General features: G+C 35.4%; 1 protein-coding gene and 1 long non-coding RNA gene across 10 annotated transcripts; one reads left to right on the top strand and one right to left on the bottom strand.

The window, feature by feature from the left end:
* The first annotated feature begins 2,382 nt into the window (after positions 1 to 2,382).
* On the top strand, positions 2,383 to 14,701 carry LOC118481430. The gene is made up of 3 exons (XR_004865644.1): positions 2,383 to 2,753; positions 12,854 to 12,926; positions 14,486 to 14,701. It is a non-coding gene; the product is annotated as an uncharacterized LOC118481430 (long non-coding RNA).
* LOC110867660 (long chain acyl-CoA synthetase 1-like) lies at positions 7,175 to 12,346 on the bottom strand. Of its 9 annotated transcripts, none has more exons than XR_004865633.1 (11): positions 12,063 to 12,266; positions 11,604 to 11,962; positions 11,128 to 11,264; positions 10,693 to 10,756; positions 10,493 to 10,582; positions 10,201 to 10,257; positions 10,044 to 10,088; positions 9,394 to 9,467; positions 8,660 to 9,315; positions 7,487 to 8,570; positions 7,175 to 7,414 (listed from the first exon to the last, which is right to left on the bottom strand). XR_004865633.1 is itself a non-coding variant. In XM_035976802.1 (11 exons), exons 5-10 carry the CDS (start codon positions 10,723 to 10,725, stop codon positions 9,309 to 9,311), a joined length of 306 nt encoding a protein of 101 aa, XP_035832695.1. In that variant the 5' UTR covers positions 10,726 to 10,756; positions 11,128 to 11,264; positions 11,604 to 11,649; positions 11,928 to 11,962; positions 12,063 to 12,346; the 3' UTR covers positions 7,175 to 7,414; positions 7,487 to 9,308. The 9 variants fall into 9 exon arrangements, 7 of the variants coding, with proteins under 7 accessions (XP_035832695.1, XP_035832694.1, XP_035832693.1 ...); XR_004865627.1 differs by having other exon boundaries at positions 7,487 to 9,174; positions 9,276 to 9,315; positions 12,063 to 12,265; XM_035976802.1 differs by having other exon boundaries at positions 7,487 to 9,315; positions 11,604 to 11,649; positions 11,928 to 11,962; positions 12,063 to 12,346.
* Positions 14,702 to 15,232: the final 531 nt, after the last annotated feature.

A 15,232-nucleotide genomic window follows, 5' to 3' on the forward strand; every position in this document is an offset into this window, starting at 1 on the left:
GGACTTACTTAGGCTATACTACATTGACCGGTACACTTGCCGGTTGTGTGATCTAGGTTTTAGAGAGTCTTAGTTTATAAATTTAAAACTTAGAGTGTCTAGTTTAGGGTAAAAATTAGTTAGTTTAATTAGACCACTTTTAGCACATCAAGTTTTTGGCGCCGTTGCCGGGGACTCTTGGCGATTGCGTTTATTAGCTTCGATTGGACTTAGTTGAAAAATCTGTGCTACTTGTATAGTTGTGTAATTTTTTTTAGTTTGTTTTCTGTTATTCTCTCTACCTTGTTCTGCTCTTTCTACTCTCTTAATGACAGGTGATCTAATTGACCGACATATCTCTGATGATGAGTGTTATCCCACCGAACCAATATGGGATTTGTCAGATGAAGAGGATGAGGAAAGTGAAGATAATCTATTTTGGGAGAGAGAATTTGCGGATGAGTTAGAGGGTTTGCCTGTAGATAAAGAAGTAGGTACATTTGATCCGGAGGGGGACCTTGCATATTTAGAAGCTTTACTTGCAAAAAACCCAATGACGGACAGCAAAAAAGAAGAAGTGGTGGTGGAAGAGGAAGAACACCACAGCTGGCCCGTGGTACTGATAGCGAATGCAAGAAAAAGTTCCAAACCATGGGAGAAGGCAATGAGAAGAACACCTGGGATCGTGTTTCAGCGGCTCCTACCAGGTAAGTTCAAATTTTGGTATTTCAAACCGGTTAAATATTTAAAATTCTTTAATAATTCCACTATAATATTTTTAAACATGTTTGAAGACCGGGTGGAATTAAATGGGTTAGACCGGGTTCAAGTCAAGGAAAAGCCTCCTGATTAAATTCAAGTGTGGGGAGGTTTTGTAGAGTTTGTATAGAGTTGTAGTTTTTGTATATTGAGTCTTAGTAGTTTTTGAGTCGTTTTTTTTTTGAGTCGGTACTGCTTTGGGTTTGCTTTGTTTTTGTTTGTGCAGGTTTGGATTGTACCACCCGTACTCAATCTCCATTCGGGTGATTTCGGAGCTACCATATTGATACAACCCAAGCAGACTAGGAAACGATCGCGAAGGAAATGCTATACGATCGTTCGTTGGATTCAAGACTCGTACAGCTGGCACTGACTTTTGTCCTAACCAGCTAAGTCTTTTCCAACTCTCTCTGTATTTTTATTTTTATTTCTTACTTTTTTTTAGTTTCCGTCTCTGCATTGGGGACAATGCAAATCTTAAGTGTGGGGATGGGTAACTGCTTTTTAGGTTAGTTTGAGTCATAAAAATTTAAAAATAAAAAAATTAAAAAAAAATAAAATAAAAATGGAAAATGTTCCTGAAAATAATTTTTGCAGATAAATGGAAAATGATAGAAAAATTGGGATTTCTGGTTTTCAAAATATTATATATATGAGATAAAAAAGACGAAATACGTATTTTTCGGGATGTACTGGTAGGCCCAGCCGGTTTAGAAGGTTCCCTAGATTGTTTAAGAATATTTTAAATATTAAATAATTAAGTCTTGTGGGTTCTCATCTTAGGGGATATAGAAAAACCGAAACTGCTGAGGGTATAAAAGGAACCATTATAAGTAAATAACCTATAAGTATTTTTTAATTAAATTGGCACACCTTATCCTTTTTATGAGAATAAATCCGGATTCTGGTGACGCCTCAAAAAAAAAAAAAAAAAAAAAAATTCCATCATCCATCTATATGAGCTATTTTAAATATATAAACTGAAGCCTATGGTATTAACCACTGGGATGGTGATAATGCCCTCTGAGTTGATCATGAAAAAAATGTTAAAGCTCATCATCATCCATCATTCCATCAAAAGTTTAATTTAAAAATACATAAGGGTTATTTATATAAGATGGTAGATTTTTAATCTTTTCCTTATAAGCCTGAGATGGGAGTAGGTTGATCTTTGGACCTTGAGTGTGAGACCCTTTAGATGAAATCACTTGAACCTAATAATTACATGAAAGGGGTCTGATGAGTCGGTGGTTGGGTTTAAGCGGAAAATTATACCGGTAATCGTGGTTAAACGTTTGAAGTCTTTTAAATAAGCAACTTAAAGTTTTTGAAGCCAGTGATTCTGATTCTGATTCCGTTTGCATAATTCTTTTTCGGGGACGAAAAAAAGGTTAAGTGTGGGATATTTGATGTGGGGTAAAATACACATATTTGTCCCGTGTAGATTGTATAATTTATGTATAGTTTTATTTGTTTTTAGTTAGTTTTTAGTATTATATTATATTATATTGTCTTTTTGGCAGGTTCTGGTGCAAATGAGCAAAAACGAGTAATATGGGAATGATCAGCCAGTCGGGCAGAGTAGAATGCCAGAGACGACCGAATTAAAATTACCGCTATTTTTCTTGATTGGGTCAAGCCTATTTATCTCTATATTATTTAAAGTAAAAGGCCAATTGATATTTCCATATACTAGTCTATGACGGCAGAAGGTTGAAAAAGTTCCATTCGATATATTCCATACAAAAGATCAGAAGATATATATTGTTTTGTGGTTGGAGGCGGCTATACTGATTGGGCCGAAGCCCATTTGTTTGGGTCGTGACAGATAAAGACGAATAAGAGGAGGCTGCCATAAAAAAAAAGCAATATCATCGAGCCGCACATAATTCACGTAGGAGGGCTCTAGTCGAGATCAGATTGGGGACGCACGAACAGGAAGGTGTTTAGCAAAGATTCAAGGCTACGGAATCATCGGGATCGAGCGGGAGGCTTGGAGAACAAGGAATTACCGGGTTTAGTTATCCGATTCTTCTAGTTTTCTTATTTTCTTTGTTTTATCCAATGAATTCTGAATTTAACCGTTGTTTGATTGTTTTTAAGACTATGTTTTCTGGCTAAACCTTTTGTTGCTACCTAGGTTAAGATGAATATTTAATAAAGTTTGGATTTCTTTTCTTTTATTATTGTGTGTATGGGTTTTTCTTAAAAAGTAAAGAACTTTGGAATCTTTAACTTAGTGCGTATGCGTATCTAGTTTTGATTATTGATTGTTTATTCGTTTCACATGAACCTTGGTGAATGTGTTTCATAGGATAGGTTTGTGTTGATTGTTCGAGTCTTTGCGGGTTCGGGTAGTCTTTGGGTGAATTGGCCAATAACCTTAGAAACGGTAAATAAAATATATTTAGAACTTGGTATTCTGCTAATCTTGTCGCTGAGAGGCTCGAGGTTATTAATAGGTCTCGGTTTGATATATAGCTAGGATTAGGTTTTGAGAGAAATCAGTCTTAGTTCCCTAATCTTATTCGTGTCTATTAAACTAAATTAAAATCCATAGTTGCCTTAGACTTTCGCGTTGAGAAGTAGATTGTCGGATTAAGGCACTTTTAAAGAAGTTAGAGGACTGAGAGGAAGTCTAACCAACCGGTAGTCATAACAGTCCTGTAGAGTCTCACAGGTTTCTTCCTGAGAAGGGTCGGGAGGTCTTAGTAGGGATTTCTTAGGGTTTAGCACACGAAGATCCCGGTTCCATACCACTTTAGTTTCGAATAGAAGTCCATTCCTAGTTAAATAGGATTCTAACCTAGGTAGTTATTCGTCATCTTTGGTCTCAATCTTCGTCTAAGTCGCGTCTTAGTTAGTCTAGTTAATTAGTTTATTTTAGTCGTAATTTTAGGATATTTAGAAAAACCCCCCAAACAACAAAACAGTTAAGTACAGTTAGGTTAGTCAGTCTAGTCAGAGTCTAGTTAACGTAGTCAGTAGAGTCTCGTGGGTTCGATACTCGGACTTACTTAGGCTATACTACATTGACCGGTACACTTGCCGGTTGTGTGGTCTAGGTTTTAGAGAGTCTTAGTTTATAAATTTAAAACTTAGAGTGTCTAGTTTAGGGTAAAAATTAGTTAGTTTAATTAGACCACTTTTAGCACATCACAAACTAAAGTTGGAAAACTAACAAAACACAAAACGGATGTCCGAATGGACTTTCGTCCGGATGACCATCCGACCGGATGGCCATCCGACCGGATGGCCATCCGACCGGATGCCTTCTGTAGCGGTGTAAACGAGCCGAGTCGAGCCGAGCTCGACCCAGCTCGAGCTCGGCTCGAACTTAATTCGAGCTGGCTCGGCTCGGCTCGATCTAGCTCGAACTAACAAAGAACAGCAAAATTTACTACTTAAAAAGCCCTAAAAATGAATCTCTTCATAAACTTAGGGCCATAATTGCAATTTAATTTAACCAAATGGCTAAATATGCAAGTATAAATAGTTAGCTCACTTTGTACATTGTCTTTACCTTCTTTTATAGAGGAGATAGTCCCTTGATTTTTGTCTTCTAAGCGATGTGGGACAAAAAAATGAAGGATGTAAACCTTATCGGGCCGGCTCACGAGCTCACGAGCCGAGACAGGCCAAGCTCGAGCTCGGCTCGTTTACAAACCGAGCTGAGCCGAGCCGGCTCGTTTACAACCGAGCCAATTTCAAGCCGAGCTTAATTTCGAACTTTTTTCGAGCGAGTTTCGAGCGAGCTGGGAGCCGCGAGTTTTTTGAACACTCCTAGCCTTCTGACACTTCGCATCTCGCACCCCCGACTTAACTCTCCACCCTACCTCTATAAATACTGCCGTACACCCTCCTTTTTCTGATTTGACACTCTCATCCGCTCACCTGCACTCATTCACTTCTAAACGCGATTCAAGGCTATTTGGTAAGCATTTCATCTCAAATCTTGTACAATCTTCATCACAAATACATCATCTTCTCCATCAAAATCCCACACAAACACTTGTTTTTCTCTGAAATCACTGATTTAGACCTCTTGGAGGTGGTTTCCACCTGTTTTGCTCCGGCAAACAGTTAAGGAACACCATTTGATCGAGATTGGTTCTACACCTAAAGGATTTCACACTTTTAAACCTAATCACAACAAGATTTCAACGCTTTTCAACTGTTTTCAACTTTTTCTTCAACTTTCTACACAAAACCAATGGAATCTGGGCTCATTCAGATTCTCTACTCGTTCCTTAGTCGAGAGCCGACTTGAAAACGGATTTCCACCGGAGAGATGTCCGATTAACGGGTTGAACATGGATCTTCATCAAGAACAGTAAGTTTGACCGAATGGAGCCCATTCGATCGAATGAGCTAGGCTTGGTGTATTCCCATTGTTTGACACATCGTCACACCGTCTCCGTTAAACTTCAAACTTTTTCCTTAGAAAATTTTACAAGATTTCGAATAACAGATCACTCACTCGAATGGCCATCCGATCGGATAACCATCCGACCAAGTGACATGTCCCTTTATAATTTCTAATGTTTAAACAATTTGACTAAACATCAAACTTTAACAATCTTACGAACAAACACACCTCATTCGAATGGCCATCCGTTCGAATGGTCATCCGCTCGGATGACCATCCGCTCGAATGGATTCTCATTCGTCCGGATCACCATTCGAACACTCTACCATCCGACATTCTGTTTACGCACTGTTCAACGTTTTGCTCAACGACTTATGCTTCTGTACACAGGCTAATCCAACGCGCTCCCTTCAATCCAATACAGACTGTGTTTACTAGCTAAACACGCACTTTGAGTATACTCAAACCCATTTTCTTTTGACGCACTTTTGGGTGTTACATACGTTCTATATCAAAACACAACACGCAACGCAAACACTTTAAACGCTAACCGTTCCCGCATGCTATACGTGATCTATGAATGAATGCTGGTACTATGCTTATACAGTGTTACACTATACCGCCTCTAGCAATGATAGTACTGTAGTTTGGACTCAGCATCTGTCGTGGACAGGGGTTGCTAGGGATCACATCACTTTACTTCACATGTTCGCTGAACATGTGTCACGCATACTCTACAACGCAGTCTCGTGGTTAAGTTGTAATCAGTGTTTGATAGTTACTTGCTTCGCCTGTTACGTGATACATGCTTGTTATGCGTAAACGCTTTTTATACTATATGCTATGAAAACTTGTGTACTCACCTTTACATTTTATATATTGACTTTATTTTAACGTATGTGACAAGTTAAGTGGATGCTATGCTGAATCAAGTAGGATGTCTAGAAACCCACTGAAATAAATCTGAGTCGGAATAGTACTTGTTTTTTAGACTTATACCTGTAATATGTAACACACCAAAAACGGGTTTATTAATTATATTAAAGTAACCGAAAATAAACGGGTAAAATACCGTAAGTGCTAAAAGTAAACCCAATGAATATTAGGATTTAAATAAATAAACCTAATTTTAAATAAGAAAGTGAATAAAAGCTTCGGAGAAAATAAAGTGTATAAAAGGCCCGAGTTAACGGGACTCAAAATAAACTAAGTCATAAATTCCCCGAACCCACTAAGTTAACTAGGTTAATGTTTAACCTAGTTAATAAGTGGAAATATTGATAGAAATAAGTAGGTTGTGGCCTGCTTAATAACTAACTAAACATGAGGGGCCAAAATGGGTTAACTAAATAAATAACAAAAAAACACACACACACACACAATATGTGTTCGTGTGAGCGACCAGCAGAAGAAGGGAAGGGAAGGGAGCTAACCCTAGTCCTTCAAAATCTTCAAATTGAAGCTCAATTCAAGCCCTAAATCGATGCATGAACACATAAAAACGATCACCAAGCTTAGGGGATCATAAGGTATGTCAAATTTTTGATATTTATGAAGTTGAGACTCTTGATGAACATATGAAAATCGAAATTCAAGCTTCAATAATTGATGTTTGGGTGAAACTAGGATGAATCCATGTTTAGAAATGAACCCTAGTCAATAAATTTATGAATTGGTGTTCATAATTATAAACTTTCTAATTACCCACTTAGGTGTTAAATGGGTTTTGTAGGATGAGGAAGAACACTAGAATTTTGATTATGAAATGGGTGTTGTTTGAATTCCATGAAGTGAATCTAGGGTTGTTATGTATGCTAGATATAATGAACTAGGTTATCACCCGGGATTGCTTCCCGGGCTCGAGAAATATAGTTTTATTAAAAACTATTTATGATGAATAATTAATACATAATTAAAATCATATTAACTTGTTTGCTATAAGTAGACTTATAAACTTATTTGTAGATTGTGAAGTTATTGAGAGACTTGTAAACTTGTTGATTGTGATTCGTATTTATAATTAACTTTTTACTATACAGAAGAAGAACCCATTCAAACATTCCCAACTTAGTACAATACTAACCTAATATATTTAATATAAACTATATATACATTGCATTAAAATGTATCACATATATAGACTCTACCACCATTTCTTTATGATTTTGGGGAAGTGGTCTTAATTGGAGCCCATATATCTGCTCCATTGTTGCCTATAACTCTCCAATTGTATAAGAATCTCTCCATTGTACAAGAGTCTGGCATCAAACGCAGCCCTTTGCTTTTCAAATCGTATGACTCAAATTCCTACAAAGAAGTTAACAATATATCCTATCAAATAACCCTAGTAATTAAAATGAAGGCGTTATCAGTTCTTACATGAGACGGAGTTGTTGGTTTTGCTCTGAAGGTAAGGAGCACTCAGCACATGAAATGAAGTTGTAAAAATTAGTGGTGGTCAGTTGGTATTAAAGTAAGCGTCTACCAAAACAATGGCTATTATTAACATTTCACAAATTATAAAAATTACTCACATTTCACAAATTATAAAAATTAGTCAAATGCACAGTACATTGTAGCTCTAAAAGACCATATAAGTCGCATAATTAGAACAAAAACAACTGAAAGCAATATGTTATTCACTTAAAACATGATGCAATTTGCTTAAAGCATGATGATAAATAAGTTATTGCAGAGTGTATATATAAAAGTAACATACTAAATGGGCCCAAAACAATGTACGTTATGACACTTAACATATACCTTTCCATTTATATCAAAGAATATAAAGTTTGTGTAATGTCGGTTTCTATAAAAATTAAAATGAACCTGTTCATCAAGTAGTATCATTTCTATGCACTTTCCAAACAAATACAACATAAGATAAATAAGTCAAAATGGGTCAAAATAATCAACCAATGTAGTTGACACCAGAATGTTAGCCAAGAAATTCTCCATGACAGAGTATTTTCAAAAGCAAACATGAAGTATTTGGCTTTTAAACTCTAAACATGGCGAAGACTATAAAGCGCCGGTAATTTGTCATTTACATTATTTAGTCTTACTTTGCCAAGCTACAGTCACCAATTAACACATATCATTATGATAGCAGTTAAAGACGACAATCAACCTTAGTAAATGAATTAAGACAATTTTAGATATTATCGAAAGATATATTCAGATTAAAAAGGTGACAAGAACCAAGACAAAGTAAGACTCTGAACACCATTCGGCACTATGAGTATAGTAATAATAAATGCTGAAAGCTATATAAAAGAATGGATCTGCTAATAACTTGCATATTGCAAACAAAAGTACAAACGATGAAAAAGGGTATTTTAAATAAAGATAGACCTGCTTTCTTTCGCATTGCTTTGTCATCATCAGTATTAGTATCAAAATTCTCCAAATCAGCTGGAATAGACATTATCTCCCCCTCAACCATTATCGGTTTCAATCTAACCTGCAAAAATAGTTTTCAAATACAAAAACCATTCTACAGCATGAGTCTTTATAGTATGGTAAGAATAAGTGTTGAAAAAGAATATATACCTCCAAAGACCTCTCCTCTAGTTTGTAAGCCAACAACGTAGTCTTAGAGGATATTGCAAGACATTTAGTTGTAAAACATAATAATCACCAGTTAACACTCATGTCTATAAATAATCCACTTCAGTGAATCTTTAAACACAACTAAATTTAATGACCAACATAATACTCTATATGAAATCATGACATAAGTTCATTGTTAGATTGAGACAATGTATATCATAAAATGGATCCCTAGTTACCTACGGAGTAAATCAACCGATATATACATGAACAGCCTAAAAAATAAATGTTGCATAAATAAATATACCATTATAAACACCTGATTTAACATACCTTAGTAAATCAAATGAAAAGGTTTATGAGGATCTTAAACTTTGAACAAAAACCGATGATCAGGGTTTCTATGTTTGAAAAGTTCGGTGTACTCATTTAGGGTCAGATTATAGTAATATGGATAACCATCAATAAAAAAGCGGACCCGAGCATTTTCCCGCCAAAAGCGAAACCAAGATGCCCTAATCAATTGACACGTGGCCCAAAAAAACTTTCATTTATTATATATAATAGATAATAGATAATAGATTTGAACTTTAGTATAAATGTTTAGTTCACTCACACTTTAACCGATGTGTATGTATACAATCTGAATTCAGTAGCTGCAAAATGAAAGCAACATTATCTAAAAAGTTTGAATTTTTAGAATTGAAAGTATCATACTAATTAATATTGCTTACTTTAACTTTTTTATCTTGGACAAAAACAACATCAATTTCGGCATGGTCCAATATAAAGCTGACCGCTCCTGGTCCTGCTTACGTAAAAGATTAAAAGCCCGTTAACATTTTACTTGAATAGAGTGAGTTAACCGGGTGTCGGATTCGCGTTTTGGATGAACATAATATGTTTCTCTAATCATCTGATTATAAAAGGATCTAAATAATTAGTTTAAGGAAACCAGTCTAACACATCCAAACACTACCTTTCACAACTTGCATTAAACTTTATATACAGTTAAATAGCTAACACATAGTCGTTTTCAAATCGCGCGTCCAAACACCCTTTAAGATTAGAAAAAAGAGTAAAATGCCACTTTCGTCCCTGAGGTTTGGACACTTTGGCAACTTTCATCCAAATGTTTCTTTTTCCACATCTGGGTCCTTGTGGTTTCAAAATCTTGTCACTTTCGTACCTGAGGGCCAAACCTTGAGGGACGAAAGTCGCAATAAATTGCCAAACCTCAGGGATGAAAATGGCAAGATTTGGAAACCTCGAGGACCCAGATGCGGAAAAACAAAGCTTTGGATGAAAGTCGCAAAAATAGCCAAACCTCAGGGACGAAAATGGTACTTTACTCTTAGAAAAATGAAGCAAAAAATTGGTTTACCAAGGGTATCATATAGAGGCACAGAAATGTAACTCTGGGCATTGCCTGATCAAATGCAACAAAAAAGAACAGTTAAATAAATAAAATCTACTCGGAATGGCCATCATAAAAGTCCGCAAACGGGTCGAAAATACGAAACCCAAAACTAAAAACTTACCTCCATTGCCACAATCAATTGAGGGCAGCTTGCTCCATAGATTCCCACTTTACAGCCCTGTTAGAGTAAAAAATAAAACCAAAATTATTAATTTAGTTACACAAAATCTTTATGATTATCCATGATCATCTTCCTAATTACATAAAACCTTTATGATTATCTTCTTAATTACACAAAATCTTTTTGATTATCTTCTTAATTACACAAAATCTTTAACATTATCCATGTCTATCTTCCTAATCACATAAAATCTTTATATTTACTCATCATCATCATCTTCCTAATAACTTACAGGTCCAATTCCTGAAGCCCTCAAGGCTGCAACAGCATTCAAAACCTCCTCATACACAGTCTTGTAACTCTTCCACAAATATGGCCCCCACTGTACATCAAAAACAATACACAAATCAACTTCAAAAGCTAACACAATACCCACATCATCATTCCAAGAATCCACAATAAAACCATCAAAAAGTCAAAAAAGTTTATTACTTTTCCATCAACAAACTCGCTCCATCTCAGCATCTTGTTGTCTGGATACTTTTCAACTGAATTCCTACAAAATCAAGATTATTAATCTTTACATAAAAATCATTAATTTTTACATAAAAATTATTAATTTTTACAAAATAACAATAAAAGAAAGAATCTTGAAGTACCTACAAATTCAAGATTAGTAATTTTTACATAAAAGATCATTACTTTTTACATAAAACTCATTATTTTTTACAAAAAATAACAATAAAAGCAAGAATCTTGAAGTACCTACAAGTTCAAGATTAGTAATTTTTACATAAAAAACATTATTTTTACATAACTAATATGCTTATTGAAAATATACTGAAACTCAGAAAAAAAAAAACAAATACCACTACACGTAACAGCCCTGAACATAACAAAAAAGCAATGTCATAATAAGCATCTTACCTGACACAAAGAACAAACTGTCCACCACTTCTTCATAGGTTGTATACCAAAAAGCATAGCTTCATGACCAAAAGGAAATGTGGAAGGCCCTTTACAAACAATATGTGTAGCCACCGACCACATAACATTGGCAACACCTAAAATCAACAACCATCCATGCATCAAATAAGTAAAAGTTAACATACCAATTTAGCAAACCAGCCCGGCCCCTAAATATAACAATTTGGCAAACAACGGTGCAGAATCGGAATTTTAACCCCAAACCAATTCGATAAACCAAATAAAACCATAAAAAATCCAAAAACCAAAAGAAACAAAAACATACTAATTTCGCAAACCAACCCACCCTATCGAAAATTCCAGACCGTCAAGAGATACAACTACAGGCACAACAAACGCTTAACCGAACAATCTTATACAAATGCTACCATCCAATCTTATACGAATAAATTTTAAACTTTGGATGGTCTGCTAACCTGATTGTACCTATCTCTGAGGCGAAGAATCGAGAAAATATAAAACCTTAAATGCAAAAAAAAAAAAATGGCGTTATCATAATTGTTCCACATGTAAACCATAATAACCAAATGATTGAAGAAAAGTGGAAACAAATGGATAAAAATCGATTTAGTTAAACCCTAGCCTTATTTCATATAAAAACAATTGTACCAGATCTATTGCAAGAAAGGGTAAGAATGCGAGGGATTGATTGACGAATCTTATCGGCAGCCTCCTTTCAACTGATATTAAGATAATAGGTTGGGCTAACACAAATCAATCAATGAAAAATAGAAACTTACGGTGATCAGATCCAAGAATGTGGTAGTGGCGATCGCTGTAAGGCAGTGGAATTATATATCAAGATTATATAGACATGAAACAAAAATCATCATGAAAAACTTATATTTTAGATTAAAGATCGAAAAACAACTTACCGGGTTTCTTTCTGAATTGTAGATCGAATACGTCTAAGGCTCTTTCAAGTGAAAATAGATAAAACAGCGGAAGATGTAGAGATGAAACGGTGGATTTGAATGGTTAGGGTTTGGGAGACGCAATCGGATTGAGGACGAATGAGAGATTAGGGTTTTTTAGATCTTTATATACCCGGGTCAAATCCATGCGGGTTTGGGTTGTTTACACGGATCCCGTGTAGAAACATCACGTTTTCCCTAATTTTCCCGCCAAAACCATTGTAAGAAGGCCTATGGTGATGCCACATCATTTCTCAAGTCCTTATAACATGACACCTAAGCCCTTATTTATCATGTTTATATATATATATATATATATATAGATTTGAGAATGATGTTAAACTTGGTAGAAATAACTAGTTATGAACTAGTTTGTAAATGTGTAAAAATTATGCCCACCAGGTGTTTGTTAAAATGCCTAAGTGAAATCGTGCGTCTACTCGGTTGTAAGTAGAACTTGATTTGACTAGGCATCCGTAGGAATGCCTAATAACATGATAAAAAGGGGTTACATTTACAGATGAAAACCCGTAGATGTTGTCTAATGAATAAAGTGTCTTCGATAATTGATGAGATTGCCTAAATGAGTTATTGAACGCAAATCTGCATTTTTATGATTAAGGGTAAATGACTTTTATAAGTCAAATTAACCAATGATGAAGTCGAATAATAGTTTTGACATAGAATTCGTAAGATGGAATAGTCGTATGTTATAATAACTAATTTAACCGTCTTACGAATTATGATGATAGGCTAGATGGAGGCTTGGGAAAGAAGCGGGTCAAACAGATTGAGTGCGCGGAAAAGAGCATAACCGGATGCAAGGTAAGTGAAACTTACACTTCTTTTGTAGAATACGTATATATTCTATAAGTTACAAATACGATAAAGATAATATTCGAAATATGGTTTTTGACGCGTAATGTTACGGGTCGAAACTAACATAAATGATAAAAACCATGGTTTATGGTAAAAAGGGGCGAAACGGTAATTTAGTCATATAATGACTAAGAAATTATGAGTTTTCGTTAAGATTACCTTACAGTGTAACTAATAATGAGAAAAAGGATAAAAATGGAATTTTAGTCAAGTGTCGACTAATGTAAATTGAACTTAAAAGGGTAACCATGGCGTAACCCGAAATGGGTCGGATGTGTGAAATGAAAATTAAAAACCATGTTTTTAAATCTATGTAAATGTTTGGTCATATAGTCCAAACGGGTCAACTGGTGGTGATAACACCATTTGACAATATCGGCTAACGATTGTTGTCAAGTCATATGTTAACAAAAGCGAATAGTAATTTGGATAGTTGCGACGCCATAGAATATCGGTTAATTAAAGCGAGGTATAAAACGGGTCTATATATTGACTCGAGCTAGGTACGCATGTATATAGATTTATAGTTAAAAGTGCAATGTTGGTCAAATACCTTAGCAAAGGACCCTTGTCGTAAAAGGAGGGACTAAGTTGACCAAAACGCCCTTGATGGGTAAATCGGGCAAACCACCTTTAAAAGTTGTTTAGAAATAAGCATTTTGATCAATTGAATCCTTAGGATATGTATAAAAATAGATGATACGGAACGTTAATGTCCAATGAATTGAAATGGATATTTTTCCCTAAAAATGTCAACCGAGGGGTAAAACTCGGAATAAACGGTCTGCCACACTAAATCCACCACAATTATAATGTGGTAGATGACAAGTAGATAATCAAAAGTGGAGATAGGATGTAAGCCAAGAAAAAGCGTGATTTAAGCTTAAAAGTGTCTAAATACCCTTAACGGGTCAAAATGAGTAGATATGTAGAATGGGTTAAGAATACATAAGAAACCCGTAATTTGAACCTTGAATAATAATAAACGGATATAACGTTATGTCTATGATATTTTAAAGGTAACAAACAAGTTTGTTTGATAAAATCATGAACGGGTCAAAAAGAGTTATTATTAAATTTTCAAGCCGAGAGCTTGAAATCTAAAATTTTGTGAGTTCAAATGTCGGATTTTTAACTCCATGAGATGGAGAATCAAATTACGATCGCATGGGAAAAAGAATCATGTAAAAACGGATTAGTAGATTGAAAGTTATGCATGTTTTAGTTTATTATATGAAAACTACATAGCTAGGCATGAATGCAACAAACAAAAGGACCCTTTCTGTCGAAATTGGGCTGTCGCGCTACGCGACAGCAAACGCTTAAAACCGTCGTGTCACGCGACGGGAGTCGCGGCCCGCGACCAATCAGGGAGTAAGCTCTCGTGGCCCGCGAGAGCTGTAAAAGCTGGCTTTATGTTTTGTTTGGTCTGTTTGACCCATATAACTTGTTTTTAATTGTTATTTAACCATTAAAACTAACTTTTAAGTTGGTTTTGGTTATAGGTAAAAGTCAAGAGTTTCCGGATGAAGATCAAGCAACGTACGAGAGCCGAACACATCATAAAGGAGCTTCCACATTAATCTTGTTTTGTTTCGACAATATGAATTATGTAAACTCTTAACGGTTATGTTTTGAATGTTTTAAACATATGTGAACACTGTGATGTAAAAGTTTTTGTCAAACGGCATTTTTGCCATGAAATGCTATTATTAATTGATATAAAGTTCACAAAACTAGTTTGGGTCTTACAAGTTGGTAATCAGAGCTCATGGTTAAAGAGTAAAGTGTGTTCGGTTCGAGGCTTGATCGTAAAATTCGGTAAGTATATTTTATTAATGGTTTAGCATGTTAAAGTGTTATAAACAACACATAGGGTTTTCGTGTAATACATGTTACCCCAATGGATTTAATAAAGGACCAATATAGATACCGAAATTACGTGTGTTGACACGTATAGTAGAAAGCCTTGTATAGTACAGGCGTTTATTGATATTGACGTTACTAATCTTTGTAAACGTTTTGGTTGAAGGATACTCGCATCTGAAGATGGCGACAGTGTAACAAGTGACGGATATGACAGAGGAACGGTCTGAAGTATGACAAGTAGAGCATGCTCACCAAGCACCAAATCGCGTGACAAGCGCGAATAAGTGTAATGGCAAGGAAAGCCCGTCGGGGCAAGCATTACCAGGTGCACGTTTTAAATTTAATCGCACAAATAGTAATATGCAACAAACACGTAGAGAATG

Source organism: Helianthus annuus, chromosome 1 (assembly GCF_002127325.2).
Source record: "Helianthus annuus cultivar XRQ/B chromosome 1, HanXRQr2.0-SUNRISE, whole genome shotgun sequence".
NCBI lineage: Eukaryota > Viridiplantae > Streptophyta > Magnoliopsida > Asterales > Asteraceae > Helianthus > Helianthus annuus.